Raw genomic sequence first — 15,557 nt, forward strand, 5'->3', positions numbered from 1 at the left:
CCCCAAGAGAGCCCCTCCAAATCCCACACACAGCTGGGTGTGGATTCTCCCAGGAGCACACGGGAACAGCTTCTGGACACGGGATGGGAAGAAGGGGCAGGTGCAGGAATGTGTGCCCGCTGTGCTGCCAGCCCAGCAATCAGCCTGGCTGGGCCATGCCATGGCAAAGTGTGTCCTTAACCACTGCCAGGGCTCTGGGCTCCAGCTGCAGCTGAGCAGCAAAGGGATTAGTGCAGGCAGGAGAACATCCCATGCTGTGTTACTCCTGTCAGCTGTGGATCTCTGCTGGCAATAGAGCCTCTCCTTCAGCAGGCCAACGCTCCCAGATGGGAATGCACAAGGCTACGAGGCTGGGGAGTGAAGAGCAAAGCTGCTGCCAAGGGAAAGCTCAGTTCCTTCAGAGAAATCACCCAGGCCACTGCAGCACTGGCACAGCTAGGAAGCAGAAAAGGAGAGATTTACTGGAAAGTCTTTGTGGTTTGGTGAGGAAAAGGAGTACTGATAGCCAATGGCTGCAGGGATGGCAATCTAAATTAGTGCAGAGCAGATTTCCCTTATTTGACTTGGTGAGGGTTATTAACCTCACCTGCAGTTACAAGGCCAAGTAGTTACAGTTTTGGGATATATTCTATTTTAATCCAGCTGTCCTCCATGCTGCACATTCACAGCAGCCATATCGAATTGTCATATGTGGGAATTTGCTTCTATTCCTATCCAATACTGCTCTCCCAGGGAAGGAGCTGGGAAATTTGTATTTCTGCTCCTGTGATCTTTCTCGTGTTTGTCACACCTCATTCCAACCGTAGTTTTTCCCACTGTAATGATTCTCAACATCTCTGAGTGAACCTGCTACCCCTGAAAACAACGCTGATGGTTATTAACAAAAGGAAAAGACCAGACACATCATTTCCAGGTTGGCAGCCCAGCTGTCCCTCTGTGCCCCTCTTTCAGTAACAACAGCCGATATCCATTCCTGGTCTGGTTCTTTGATTATTTTATCTTATACCATTCTCTCTATTTTATTCCCTTCACACTTCCCCCAGCCCTTCCCGTGCCTCTCATTTAACCAGCACTGCCACCCCCTGGTCTCTTGCTGCAGCTCTTTCAGTCGTTTCACAGCAGCCACTGCTGGAGCAGCACTTGGAGAACATTTCACACCAGTCTCTCTCTGTTCTATTCCTGTCACTCCTCCCAGCCTTTCCTGCTGCTCTTTCAGCACCTCCACTGCCCTGACAGTCCCTTGGTGCAGCTCTTTTGGGTGACACTTTGGCAGCAGCCACTGCTGGTGCAGTATTATTAGACTATTTTATACTATTCTCTGAATTTTATTCCCTTCACATTTCCCAGCCTTTCCCAGGACTCTTTTTAACCAGCACCGCCGCTCCCACGGTGGCTCGGCCCAGCTCCATTAGTGACAGCGGGCAGAGGAGACCCGGCAGTGCAGCTTTTGATTCTGTTTGTTTTCTTCTCCTGATGCAGCTGCAGCAGCTCCCCAGCTGTGCCTCGGTGCAGCTCTGTCAGTGACAAGGGGCTCTGGCCAGGCGGGCTGAGCCAGGGCAGGGCCAGGGCAAGACACAGCGCAGCGCTGGCGGCGTCCGGCGCTGCTCGGAGCCTGCCGGCCTTGGCAGCTCAGGCACACAAATGGATGAATGACCGTGGATTAACAGGCACTGAGGTGACCCTGAGAGCAAGTGCAAGGCACAGGGTGCAGCTGAGAAAGGACTGTCCTGCGTAGGGCTGAGAGGGGAAGCTGGGACTGCCCAGTGTGGAGAAGCTCCTTTCTCCAGCCCCTGTTACAGGGGAGCTCGGGCCTTGCTGCAGAGATACGGCTGCGGATTCGAGCAGTTCTCACTCCTGAATTTCTCCTCAGCCAGGCACACACACTCGGAATTGCCCAGGACAGGAACCCTGCAGGGAGGAGCAGAGGCAGCGCTGGTTCGCAGGGGAACACGTTGTGCCCCTGTCCCCCCATGCCCTGCCCGGCTCCCCGGCACTCACCCGGAGCTGAAGCTGCTGCCGTCCCCCCACTGCAGGTGCTCGCCCCATCTGCGCAGCCCCACCCAGTAATCGCCGTTCCCGCGGAGGCGGAAGAGCAAATCCTGCCAAGGAGAGAGCAGTGGCAGCTGCCCCGGCCCCTCGGGGGGACACGGCCCCGGGGCTCCTTCCCTGCAAGGCCCCGGCACAGGGCTGCAGCCCCAGCCCCACCAGCACCCAGCCCGGCCCACCAGCACCCCCAGGCTCCCCTCAGCCACCCCACAGCGCCCGCAGCCCCTCACTCACCATTGCCTCATCCTTGAAAATGGCCAGGGAGGCCCCGAGCTCCGAGCACCGCTCCTGAGCCTCATCCCACGTGCCTTTATCACTTGAGAAGTAGTAGCAGTCTCCATTGTATCCAACCCAGCCAGAGGGACAGCCCAGAATCAACAGAGGAGTCGCAGGTGGATCTGAAACCTGTGGTGCTGCAGGGGGAAGAGGAGAAGGTGTGAGGATTGCCCTGTGCAGGGAGCAGGGACCCCGCTCTGCCCCGAGGGGCTGGGCCCAGCCTGCTGCCCCTCCCTTACCTGACTGCACAGCCAAGGCCACCGCCAACGCCAGCAGCAGCAACAGGAGCAGGATCAGCACCAAGATGTGCATGGGATGGCAGCTGAACCACTGGCCTGGAGCAGGAAAGAGCTGCTGGCTGCCAGAAGCACAGCCGGCCCTCGAAGCTGCTCCCCCAATGGGCGGGGAGCACAGGAGGGAGCTCTCAGCCTGTCTGCTCCTCCCTCAGCTGCAGCCAGAGAGCCAAGAGGCTGCACACAGGCAGGGACACAGCTGTGGGGACAGCCAGGGACACCGGGCTGGGGACAGGCTGCAGCAGGAGAGCTGCACAGCCTTGGGGGCAGCTGCGGCTGCCGCTTGCAGCCACTGCTGGGGCCGAGCGCAGCACGAGGCCTCTTCCACACATCGGGAAACAGCCACACACCTGCCAGCCCTGTCCTTGCCAGCTGACACTGGCCCTCCCTCGAGGCCACAGGCGTGGCCCTGCACTCACCCGGCAATCTTCTGAGGATGCTTCTGTGCCCATGGCCGGTTGCTGATGTGCCCTGAGGACCCAGGGGCTCCCTCACTCTGTCATCACTGGTACAGATTCCACTCCCCACGTCTTCACTGTCTTCACGCTCACAAGTGTCGTCCCCCTGCTTCTGACAAGTGGCTTCTTGCGTCCCTGGCAAGTGTGTCAGCCCGGCTGCTGCTCCCTCCTGGAGATGCAGAAGCTCCTTCAGACGGCGATGAATGGAGCAGAATTCACTCCCCTCCAGCTCACAGCCGGAATCACTGTGCTCGGAACAATCAGCACCGTGCTCCCGACAAATCAGGAGTGATGGAAAACCCTTTTGAGTACCACCCATGGAAACAGCTGCACACCCACGGGGATGGCCCTTTGAAAAGGACATGGTGTCAGGTCCCGGCTGGTCCCAGCCCAGCGGGACACCGAGGCGCCGGAAGGCGCTGCCAGCTCAGTCCCGCGCTGTCCCCGCTGCCCGGACGCTGCGGCAGCACCTGCGGAGACAAGCGCAGCCTGCGGGAGCTCCAGGTACATCCAGGCACTCAGCAGGATGCGGCGCTTTGCGCCTCCACTCGGCGCCTGCAGTGCTTTGGGCTCTGAGGCACGTTCAAGTTCATGCCGAGCCAGCCCTGAGCCGGGCAGGGACACCTCCCGCCTGAGCAGCGGCGCCGAGCCCGGGGCGCCACGGCCCAAACTGTGCCGGGCACGGAGCAGCCACCTCCGGGCTAGCGAGAGCCACCGGGATGAGCCATCGCTGCTGCGGCACCGGCTCGTCGCCAGCGATCCGCGGCAAGGAGGAGACCGCGGGCAGCCGCTCCCTCCGCCAGCTCAGGCCAGGGGCACACGGGGGAAGCCGGCGCAAGGAACTCGCCAGAACCGCCCCGTTCCCCTGAGCGCGGCCCCTCCGGCCGCAGCGAGCCCGGGCTGGGGCACAACCGAGCGGGGTCGTACCTGTGCTGGAGCCGCTCCCAGCCCCGGGGCCGCCGCATGCCTGGACCAGGCCGGAGGTACCGGGAGCGAGAACCACTCTATTCCAGCTTTGTGAGAGAAGAGAGGCTGTGCTGCTACAGAGTAAAAGCCACGTGGCGGGCAGCGGCTCCTGTTCGTTTTGAGTAATCACATTGGGGGATTTCCCGGCCTAGCTATGGCCATGTGGTAATTCACAAATAATTAGTGTTAATCATAGAAGTTTCGGAGTTTGTATAAACCAGAATACTTAAAACAAGAAAAGAACATGCACCTAGATAACTGGGAATATATGATTAAACCCACTCTGTTTAAACCCCACTATTATGAATATTGTGTAGACCAATTCGTAAAAGAAAAAAATAGTATCTTCCATAGTCTTAAAGGGGTTTTCGCAGATTCAGATTTCCTGCCTTTGTGTAATCAATCACAAACTATCTGCTAAAGATCAGTCTTCCTTCTTCTTCTCTTGTTTTATCTACCAAGACCAGATGTTTGCTTGACCAGTTGTCCGAAGAGCTGCCCCACGGAAGTTTGGAAGTTCCTTTGACCACCGCTGCTTACCCTGCAGAACTATTACAACAAAACAATAACCATTATTGATTACTACCAGGAAAACCATGACATAAAAAGGGGTCTGCAAACCAAGTTCGGTGGAAGCGTGGAGTGGGCGGTGACCCCTCACGTTTTCCCCAGTGCTGCGTTGCTCTTTCTATATAAAATAAAGCAATCTAAATTTTGCTAAATATCGACACTTTGTTCCTGATTTATAACAATTCTGGCGCTGAAATCCGGGAGGTCTTTGGAGCTCTGGGAAGCACTGCGATTCCGGGGAGGCGCGCCCCACTTCTGTGGCCCCGTTCGTCATTGTTCTCAGGACCCAACGACCTCACAATATCGACAGAGCAAGGAAGAGCTCCCCGGAAGACCGCGACAAAATCACCAGTGATTCTCGTGCATGAAGACCCAGACAGGAGCATGGAAGCTGTAAGTAATTGTAGGGTTTGGTGGAGGTGACTGTGTGCTTGCCTGACTGAGACGTGGATTTTACCGTGAAGTGAGAGCAGAATCCTTCTAACCGCGGTTCCGGTATCCCGCGAGGGACCCGGCCCGTGAAGGGATGGAGTGAGTGAGGGGAGGCTGCTTTTCCCATCCTAGTCCAGGCACAGGCTAGGTTCTTTTCCCAATCCCAGCCCAGGCAGAGGAGGGACCCGATGTGGGATGGGGGAAAGCGGAGAGCAACACAAAAGTCACAGGGATAAGAGGGAAAAAGCTGCTTTTTCCCATCCCAACTCCAGGAAGAGGCTGAATTCGTTCCCCTCCCTTGATCCAGGCAGAGGCAGGATTCAGGCGGAACGCAAGGGGAGCACAAACACCTCAAGACAGTCCATTTAGGCAAAAATAGGTTTCAATTCCAAACAACCCACAAAAGTTGCTGTGGTCCACAAAGAAATAAAATCGAGTGAGCGTGAGTGAATGAATGAATGAATGAATGAATGAATGAATGAATGAATGAATGAATGAATGAATGTACAGGTATTGCCAATTTAAATTTTGACTTTATTTCCTGAAAAGGGAGATTGTATTGTTAGAAAAGTTTTCTGTGTTGTGGGGAGGATACCTGATGTTTAAATTACCAAAGAAACTAGTTTAAAGGAGGCAAAAGGCAGGGATAAACGAACTGGCAGATATTCCCCGAGACGCTTCAATTTACCAGCCCTTAAACGTGTTTGTAAATTCAGAGAAAAACAAGTGATCCAGAGAATGGGGAGTGTGCCACGTGTGGCAGGAAACGCAGAACGCCTAAGGGTAAAATGTTTGAAAATGTCAGAAATCCCACGGACAGAACTGGAAAAGAGGGGAAAGAGAAAAGAAAAGGCTGAGACCCTGTAGAGATATTGCCTACCCTGTGAGCACCCCAGCTCCGGGGTTTCCCCGGTCCCAGCGGCAAAACTACGGCGGCCCCCGCAGCCTAAATCCCGGCTGCCGCCGCTTTTTCGCCAGCTGTTCTGGCCCCCCTGGCTGTGCTTGCCCCCCTGGACCCCCTGGCTGTGCCGGCCTCCCTGGCTGTTCGGGCTGTTCTGGCTGTTCAGGCCATTCTGGCCTTTCTGGCTGTTTTGGCTGTGCTGGCCGTTATGCCCGTTCAGGCCGTTCTGGCTGTTCTGGTTGTGCTGGCTGTTTTAGCTGTTCTGGTTGTTCTGGCCGTTCTGGCCGTTCTGGCTGTTTTTGGCCGTTCTGGCTGGTTTTAGCTGTTTTTTGCTGTTCTGGCTGTTCTGGTTGTTCTGGCTGTTCTGGTTGTTCTGGCTGTTTGGGCTGTTCTGGTTGTTCTGGCTGGTTTTGGCTGTTCTGGCTGGTTTTGGCTGTTCTGGCCGTTCGGGCTGTTCTGGCTGTTCGGGCTGTTCTGGCTGTTCTGGCTGGTTTTGGCTGTTCTGGCTGTTCGGGCTGTTCTGGCTGTTCTGGCTGGTTTTGGCTGTTCTGGCTGTTTTTGGCTGTTCTGGCTGTTCTGGCTGTTCGGGCTGTTCTGGCTGTTCTGGCTGGTTTTGGCTGTTCTGGCTGGTTTTGGCTGTTCTGGCTGGTCTTGGCTGTTCTGGCTATTCTGGCCGTTCGGGCTGTTCTGGCCGTTCCGGCTGTTCTGGCCGTTCCGGCTGTTCTGGCCGTTCCGGCTGTTCTGGCTGTTTTTGGCTGTTCTGGCCGTTCGGGCTGTTGTGGCTGTTTTGGCTGTTCTGGCTGTTTTTGGCTGTTCTGGCTGTTGTGGCTATTGTGGCTGTTGTGGCTGTTTTTGGCCGTTCTGGCCGTTCTGGCTGTTCTGGCTGTTTTTGGCTGTGCTGGCTGTTCTGGCTGTTTTGGCTGTGCTGGCTGTGCTGGCTGCCCTGGCTGTTCTGGCTGCCCTGGCTGTTCTGGCTGCCCTGGCTGTTTTGGCTGTGCTGGCTGTTTTGGCTGTTCTGGCCATTCTGGCTGTTCTGGCTGTTTTGGCTGTTCTGGCTGTTTTGGCTGTTCTGGATGTTTTGGCTGTTCTGGCTGTTTTTGGCTATTCTGGCTGGTTTTGGCTGTTCTGGCTGTTGTGGCTGTTCTGGCTGTTTTTGGCTGTTCTGGCTGTTCTGGCTGTTTTTGGCTATTCTGGCTGGTTTTGGCTGTTCTGGCTGTTCTGGCCGCCCCGCCCGTGCCGGCTCGGCCCGCTCCGGTTCCCGGTCCCGGTCCCGGTCCCGGTCCCTGACGGGCGCAGCGCTCCCGGTGCCGTGAGCCGCGTTTGCCCGGCCCATGCTCTGATCTAACTGAGGATCTTTGGCGGTTCCGGCGCCGGGCCCGCCCCCGACCCCTCTGCTCTGGAGGAACAAAACTCCATCTCCCTCTAAACATTCCTGATTTAGAGACAAAGAGAGGGAGTGAAGGTTTAACATGGTCCGGATACCAACAGCAAGCTAAGGATGCCTGTTACTGCTGTGAGAAAAAGTGTTAAGATTTATAGTCAATAAAAGGATAAAAATAACTTGTATTACAAAAAGATGTAAGCTGTATAATAACAATGGCAAGAAAGTAAAAGAATTTAAAGTTGCTATCATTAAAAGTGTAACAATTAAGAATGAAACAAAAGTGTAAAAAGAAATGTCTTGCTGGTTCCTAAAATAAGTAATAACATATTGGGTTTTAATAATAGTAGTAGACCATCTGACTTACTAAGTGAAGTGTACAAGCTAAGAAAAAGAATATTAATGTAGTGCTTATTGCCATTGTACATAAGGTAATTAAAAGCGTAAATGTTACATGTAAAATTATGTGTGCAAATAGTTAAAGAGCTGGGATCAAACTTCCAGAAAAGAAATAATTCTTTGCAGTCTGTCAGTTCTAAGAAATACAGCATAATTTTAAGTAATGATCAAATGTGTGTGTGTATAGTTGTTTAGTGTTCAGCAGTTTCTCAAATGCTGGAGTCCTCACTGCCCAGCCAGCACCTGGAGCGTGCTGCACTTAGTAAATCATAAAAATCACAAGATACAGAATGTGCTGAGTTGGAAGGGACACATCAAAGTTAAGGCCAACTTGTGTCTCTGTACAGAACACCCCAACATTCCCACCACATGCTGAAGGGATTGTGCAATTTTCTTAAACTCTCTCGGGCATTTTTAGTCTTGTTTTATGAGTATTTATTCACTGTTTCTTTAGCCTCAGTGCTTGGGCAGCCTGACTATTATGTGTACAAAAAAAACCCACCAGCAGCTGACTTTTAGCTTTTGGATCTGAGGAAAAATATTTCCACTTCAAACAAGAAGACCAGGATGGTTTCAGTCAGAAAGTTCTCATATTCTGGCCTTAACCTGTGACTTAATAATGATTTTGCTTTGTAAATGGGAATTTCTAGTGAGTGTTGAAGGGAAAATACCTAAGAAACTGTAAAAAACTACAGCTGAGAAGTGTCAAAGATAATTTGCCTGAAAATTAGCAAAAAGTGTATCCCTATTGTACTGACCTGTGGTGTCATTCTTATGGTGGGTATTTCCCATTTGCATTATGTGTCCAATGCAGAAGTAATTAATATAAGGAAACTGTTAATGCACTTAATACACTATAAGCATAAAGAAACATAGGAACTGATAATCATAACTGGTGGGAGTTATTTGAGAATAGAACAAGGAAAAAAAAAAAAGAGGAAGCCAAAGCAGAGGCATTGGCCAAAGAGTGCTGGCAGGGGTTGCATATACCGAGCTGTGACTGCTGTACCTGGCACTGGAGTGTTACAGCTAAAAGCTGAGACAAAATTAAGGAATGTTACCAAAAGAAGAAGACAAAGTGGGTGACCCCAGGACACACTCCCTGCTGCTGAGAAGATTAAACAAATCTTAGCTACTGGTAGCAGCCCCGTAGGCCTTGAGGGAGGCAGAGGGATGAAAATAGTCATGGGAGTCATCCTAGTGCTGATTATGACAAAAGGGAACAGTGCTGGTGCTTGTTGCAAATGTTACAGCAATTGGGTAGGGCAGAGCACGGTACCCACCCCTGCCTTCCTCACACACATCAATTCAGCCTGTGCAATGAGCACAACTCAGAAACCTGCAACATCACGGGAAAAAGTTACCGGGTGGTCCCAATTTGGGAAAAGGAGGGGGGGCTCCATCGGCACACCAGAGTTGCCCTGTAGGAGAAGCACAGCTCTGCTGCACAAAGGAAGGTGTGTGGGGATATTCACATCAGGGAGGAGTGCAAGAGCATTGCAAGGAAAAACATTTTAAAGAATATAAATAGAGCATTCAGAGGAACAATGACAAACTCTGGGGGAAATTTCAACTTGTATGAGGAATTGGAACAACATCTCAGCGAATGGGACTTACCCACCTTGGAAAAAAATGATTTATGGAATTAATGAAACAAATGACTACTGAACTAAACTTAGCTCACTGTTGAATCTGTGAGAAAAGAGCTGATAATATGCTACCAAAAAGATGGAAAGGGACATGTACTCTAAAGATTATCTAGCCTGCCTTCTTTTATGTTACCAAAAAAAGCAAGGTAATAAAGTGTTACAAGTTCCCTCCCGTAAAACCTTGTACTGAAACAAAAGGAGCACCATCCTAGGGGGAACACAAATCTGGAAGGATGATGAGTGGGGCTATCACATTCCAATTTATATGCTAAATAGAATTATTAGGCTACAAGCTGTAGTAAAAATACTTCCAACCAAAGACCCCGAGCAATGGAAGCAAAAGCTAAACAACTCACTCAAACCAGAGCAGCAGTATATAAAAATCAACTAGCCCTAGACTATTTATTAGCTGAAAAATAAAAGGAGTGAGTGGGAAGTTCTAGTATTCTGAATGCTGCTTAGAAATTAATAAAACATGGTAAAGTAATTACTAAAATTGCAGAAGAAATGAAACGAATAGCCCACGTACCTATACAAAGCAGGAACTCTATGCTTATTGATAATTGATAGAATAACCTGTTAGAAGTTTAGTAAAAGAAATTAAGTTTTATGTTAATATGTGCATTATTAGGACTATTGTTCATCTCTTGTCTTGTTCCATGCTTCATTTGACTAATCCAAACTTGGATCAAGGAATTTTACAATCCCAGTAGCTCCTGAGATGGCAACGAAATTAATGGCAGTAAATGAATTAAATCTAGTACAAAAAGTACTGACAAAATTTGAAGCTTAAACACAAATCAATGGGATTAAAAAAAGAACTGGGAAAATTGTGATAATTGATAAAAGATTCGTGTTAATCATAAAAGTATTGGGGTTTGTATAAACCAGAATACTCAGGAGTGAAATGAAGCATGACACTAAAGAAAGGAAAATGTATGATTAAATTATTCTATTTTACTAACAGTTTGCAGAACAAGGCTTTCACACAGCCCAGTATTCTACAAAATTAGGTTTCCCGCCTTTGTGTGATCAATTCCAGCCTATCCCTAGGCCCAGATATCCTGACTTCTGCCATTTCTTTATCTACCAAGATCAGTTGTTTATCTGTGGGACTTGACAAATTGTCTGGAGACTTCACATCATCCAGCGATCCCACGGACCGCCACTGCTTACCTGGTAAAATTATAACAACGAAAAAATGACAATTATTGATGACTACAAGGAAACCATGCTATAAAAGGGAGCTGAAAACCAAAATTCTGTGGAGCATGGAGTGGGCAGTGGCCTCCATGCATCCCCAGCGCCGATTGCTCTTTGTATATAAAATACAACAATCTAAATTTTGCTGAATATCGAGACTTTTGTTTGTCATTTCTAACAGCAGCGATCCGCGGCAAGGAGGAGACCGCGGGCAGCCGCTCCCTCCGCCAGCTCAGGCCAGGGGCACACGGGGGAAGCCGGCGCAAGGAACTCGCCAGAACCGCCCCGTTCCCCTGAGCGCGGCCCCTCCGGCCGCAGCGAGCCCGGGCTGGGGCACAACCGAGCGGGGTCGTACCTGTGCTGGAGTCGCTCCCAGCTCCGGTACCGCCTGCCCGGACCGGCACCAACACGGCCCGACAGCGGCGGTTCGGTCCTGGCCCACAGGAGGGGTCGCTGCCGCTCCCGTTTCCAGCCGCTATGGCGGGATCGGCTCTGGATCATTCCACCCTTCAGAGTGGGGGGCGGGAGAGGAGGAGGAGCTCGTTGGGCCAATCTCTACTAAAGGACAAACAGAAAACCGCTCGGTTCTGTTTGGTTTAACTGTCTGTGGATATTTCCCAAGGCAGAGGAAGCCTGAGCTGCGGGCAGCGCAAGGCACAGCCCAAAGCTGGCGGGGGTTGGCGTCCTGCGGTGCTTGGAGTCTGTCAGTCTTTGAGGCCTAAGATCAGTAAAATGGAACGCTTTCCCTCGATTCAAACCCAGAATAGCATCTCCTTGGTTCTCCTTGATTGCATTCTCCTTCAATTCAAAGATGAAATTAGTGAAAAACCGACTGTTAGAAACGAAAAGCCATGGAAAGGGTGCATTGCCTTTCAATGGAGACCCTTCAAATAGTCGGTGAAGGTGATTCCCCCAGTTCAAACACAAATACACAATTACGGAAGATTTTCTTCTTCATTTTAAATTCCTTTCCTTCTCGGAATGTCCCGTCCCCCACTCCCCTTCTGCCCGCTGCCGAGTGCTGGGAGTTTCCTCCCAGTCCCCTCGCAGTGTCCCTCTGCCTGGCAAGCACCGGCAGCGATGGGGAGAGCACTGCCAAGGAACTGCGAGCGCTGCACCTTCCCCGTGCTCCTCATCCCCTCCCAGCTCCTTCTTGTTCACTCCCGCTGCTCCCACTCGCCCTCCCAGTTCCCTCACAGCATTCCCTGTGCTCCCAGTTCCCTCCCAGTGTTCCCAGTATCTCTTCCAGCGCTCCCACCGGTGGGGAAAAGAAATCACAGGACAAGATTTCTCTGTTGAGAAATGGGACGTTTATCACTGGCTAAAGACAATTATTACTGCTGAACCTCATAGTAATATTCAGGATGATGAATTGAAATAAAACTTTAATAAATAAAACTTTAGGCCACTTTTCTTTCTTTTACACTTTTCCTTTTTTCACACTAAAAATGTAAAAAAACCAACTCACTTAGTTTACCACCTTTAAAATAGCTTTTTTACTAATTTATTTAAATGAGAAGATTTTGTTTGTTTGTTTGTTTTTTGGAGATTTTTAAAAAAGAAACCGTTTTCTTATGATTTTGATGACACAGTGTTTAGTTGCACGGAAGAATGGAAATCTGATCACTATGTTAAAACATTTTTTTTCAGATTATCATTTTTTCTACAATTATTTTTGAGGGCCATATTAAATTATGAGGCACACTTTAAGGATTGTAACAGTTTAAACAAAAGCTTTATTAATTTTTGAGAATAGAGGGTATTCCACTTCCTCTTCCATGGAGAACAGTAGAGGTTTTCTTACTATTTAAATTTAGGGGATTTCAGCAGTTTTAACATCTGCTCACTTTAACAACAATGCCTTTGTTTGTATTTACAGTCACAACAGCTATATTCACTCTACGATATTTTTATGTGTTATATGGAAACAAATTTTTTTCCTGAAGCATAAAAATAAAGAGAAATTTCATTTTGTGACTTTCCTCTTTTCCTTATTTAGGACTTGACTCTTTTTTTTTTTTTTTTTTGTTTGACCTTGATGTTGTTCTACTGTTTTCATGCTTCTCATTGTCTTAATTTTCTTTTTTACTTAGGAGAGAAAATACCTGCAGAGTTTAATCTCCACACTGAATAAGTTAATAATTTACCATTTCCCAGAGCAGGGAATGGTTTTTTGATGTCACCCAGACGGACACTGGGGGTTATTTTAAGATACAGAGTTTTTAAGGCCACACTTGGCCGGGCTAGGATTGTAAGGGTTCAGCCAGCACGCGGTCATGAAAGTTTCTTGGCTGCATTCCAACCAGCCGGGGAAACTCGGCTCAGCCTCCCCCTCCCCGGCTCGGGGCCAAGGCCGGCAGCACTGACCCGGCTCCCCCTGCCCCGGCTCAGCCAGGCCAGTTCTCTTTGGAGAGGCTGGAAATGGAACAGAGCTTTGCCGGGATATTTGTCATTACATGAGTGTTTCATAAACTTCCTTCTTGGTATAACAAGGTGTCACTCTTAAAAATCCGACACTGATTCCTCCTTGTCAGATACAGATTGCCCAGGTCTCGGCAGGTAAAAATTTCAGGAGCAGAATTTCAGAGCAGTACCACATGTGCCAGACAGTGCCAGACCTGGGACACAGCCTGGGATCATTGTTCGAACAGTAGATCCGGCAGTGAGATCAAACGAAAATGCTGCCTTGCCTAAAACTGATTCTGAAAGTGGAAGTAATACTGCTCCATTGTGTGTACCACAAATCAGACAGAATATTGACCCAGATAAGAATTTTGCCGCCTTCAAGGGGCAATTTCTTGCTGTGTCTCTGACATAAGGTAAACATGAATGTAATCCACATTAGGGGTCCTTCTATTATCATGACATCAAAGAACTCAGACAAGCTATAAAGGAGAATGACCTGGATTCTCCTTTTTTTTCATAGCACATTAAAAAGTATTTTTAATTCCTATGATCTCACTCCTGCAGATTGTCATAATGTGGCTTCCCTGACTTTAACCAATCCTCAGTATCTCCTGTGGGACTTGCAGTGGAAAGGTGTCTCTGCAGGCTCAGAGAAAGTTGTGCTGGCAGTGCCAATGCTCAGCTCCCAGTTGCTCAGCTGGCTGGGGATTCACCGTATGACAAGCGCCAGGATCAGGCTGTGCTGCCCAGAGCTGCCTCAGGAGATGCCAAGAGCGCTGTGAGAAAGGCTTTACGTGCTGTAGAGCCAGCTGGTAGCTGTGCTTTTCCACAGCAATGCAAGGCCACACTGAAGCTTAGAGTGCTGTGCTGGGCTGACTTTGCTGGTGAATTGTATCCCCATTGGTCTGTCTAGCCCAGAAATAAGTTTTGTACCTTTAAGGCTGGATTGGAGAGTGAAGAGGGGGGAAGGAGAGGTGGTGGAATGTCTGAGGTGGTTGTTTCAAAACCTAGAGACAGGAGTTTCATCGCTTCCTCTCCTGGACTGTGTCACTGTGGGGGACAGCAGGTGTGAGCTCTCCTGTGGTTTTAGTTTGTTTTTGACTAACTGAAGCAGGAAGTTCCCCAGACGGTTTTTTCCTGGAATTATTTGGACCTGCTCTGCACTGGGAACCCGGGGGAGCACCAGGAGCTTGGAGCTGTGGCCAGCAGGGCCTGTCCTGGGCAGAGACATTTTCCAGTGCAGGAGGGACTGAGAACAGACTGAGCTGAGCTGCCACTGACAGGAGAGAGACTTTCTGAATTTGTCACTCTTAAGAGCAGGGAGAGGTTTTGCTGTTCAGTATTGTTCATTTATTTGTGCTGGGCAGTTCTTTGCCTATTGAATAAACTAATTTTTTCCACTTCTCTGATGAAATGTCTTCCTGAACCCGTTGGGGGAGGCCCCGCTTGGGTTTGGGTTTCCTTCATAGTGGGGCAGGCTATTTGGACTTTTTTTCCCCAAGTTTGCCCTAAATCAGGACATTAAAATATCAGCAGTAACTGTCTGAAGGAATTGAGGGAATATTTTCTTAAACATTGATGCATAGAGGACATTAATGCAAAAATAAGTGCAAAAGAAAGTAGTGAACAATTGAATGAATTGGTTCCATCTCATCTCTACAATAAATTAACTGCATCTTGTAGTGTAAAGGAACGGATTTTAACAGAAGTTAGCAGAATGCAAACATTCCTCATCCTTACATCAACAGAATTGCCTTTTGTATTCGCCTAACTGCAGTTTAAGGGAGTTGTTGACATTGTTTCTGAGTGCTCTCCTCCTCCAGAAGGTCGCTCTCTGCCGCCCCGCTCCGCCTCCCCTCCAGCCCCGCACGCTGAACGCTCCAAGGAGCCCAAAGCCGCTCCGCCCCAGCCCGGCTTGAAATTGCGGCAGCGGCGGCCGCGCCCGGTGCCTCCGGCCTCTCCTGGTGCTCCCAATGCGGGAACACTGAACGCACATCTTGAATCCTCAACCGCTGGGGTGTGCCCGCCTCTGACCCTCCAGAGCAGGAAAATGGAGCTTTCCCTCAATTCAAACCCATAGAACAGCACCACAAATATATTCTCTTTCCGTTTAACAGGAAATTTATGGGAAACTGATTTCCTGCCTAGTGAGATACCAAAAATCATGATGAGGGTTTGTTTTCCTTCAACTCAGACCCTTCAAGTGGTAGACGAAGGGTTTCCTCCCCAGTTCAAACACAATTACCGAAAAGAAGTTTTTTTCCTTCAATTTAAATCCCTTCTCGTGATGTCCCGTCCACCCACTGCACCTTCCCAGTGCCCCTAATCCCCTCCCAGTGGGGGACATGCTGGAGCTCCAGGACGATCTGGAGTCCAAGGAAGCAAAGTGGTACCACTGGCATTGCCAATGCATTTTCTCCATTCCTCTGGCTGCTGAGTGCAGGACTCAGTTTGCTTTCACCTGGAGGGGAGATACTGAGGATTGGTTAAAGTCAGGGAAGCCACATTATGACAATCTGGGGGAGTTAGATCATAGGAATTAAAAATCATTTTTAGCATGCTCTGATAAAAAAAAGG

General features: G+C 49.6%; 1 protein-coding gene across 4 annotated transcripts; it reads right to left on the reverse strand.

Annotated features, from left to right (window-relative positions):
* Positions 1 to 1,743: 1,743 nt before the first annotated feature.
* On the reverse strand, positions 1,744 to 6,059 carry LOC306804936 (uncharacterized protein). Of its 4 annotated transcripts, none has more exons than XM_079312158.1 (6): positions 5,922 to 6,059; positions 3,035 to 3,543; positions 2,562 to 2,657; positions 2,281 to 2,459; positions 1,999 to 2,099; positions 1,744 to 1,908 (listed from the first exon to the last, which is right to left on the reverse strand). In XM_079312158.1, exons 2-6 carry the CDS (start codon positions 3,435 to 3,437, stop codon positions 1,794 to 1,796), a joined length of 894 nt encoding a protein of 297 aa, XP_079168284.1. In that variant the 5' UTR covers positions 3,438 to 3,543; positions 5,922 to 6,059; the 3' UTR covers positions 1,744 to 1,793. The 4 variants fall into 4 exon arrangements, with proteins under 4 accessions (XP_079168284.1, XP_079168283.1, XP_079168282.1 ...); XM_079312157.1 differs by lacking the exon at positions 5,922 to 6,059 and adding an exon at positions 5,045 to 5,499; XM_079312156.1 differs by lacking the exon at positions 5,922 to 6,059 and adding an exon at positions 4,959 to 5,499.
* Positions 6,060 to 15,557: the final 9,498 nt, after the last annotated feature.

The sequence above is a fragment of the Erithacus rubecula genome, assembly GCF_903797595.1.
Source record: "Erithacus rubecula genome assembly, chromosome: 9".
Lineage (NCBI taxonomy): Eukaryota > Metazoa > Chordata > Aves > Passeriformes > Muscicapidae > Erithacus > Erithacus rubecula.

What these genes read in the sequence shown, in the direction of transcription:
- LOC306804936 (XM_079312158.1), bottom strand. Translation starts at nt 3,437, where the DNA reads ATGTCCTTTTCAAAGGGCCATCCCCGTGGGTGTGCAGCTGTTTCCATG. An exon ending in CATCCTCAGAAGATTGCCGG is followed by an intron (nt 2,658 to 3,034) that starts GTGAGTGCAGGG and finishes TTCCTGCTCCAG; the next exon opens with GCCAGTGGTTCAGCTGCCAT. An exon ending in GGCAGCAGCTTCAGCTCCGG is followed by an intron (nt 1,909 to 1,998) that starts GTGAGTGCCGGG and finishes TCCTCCCTGCAG; the next exon opens with GGTTCCTGTCCTGGGCAATT.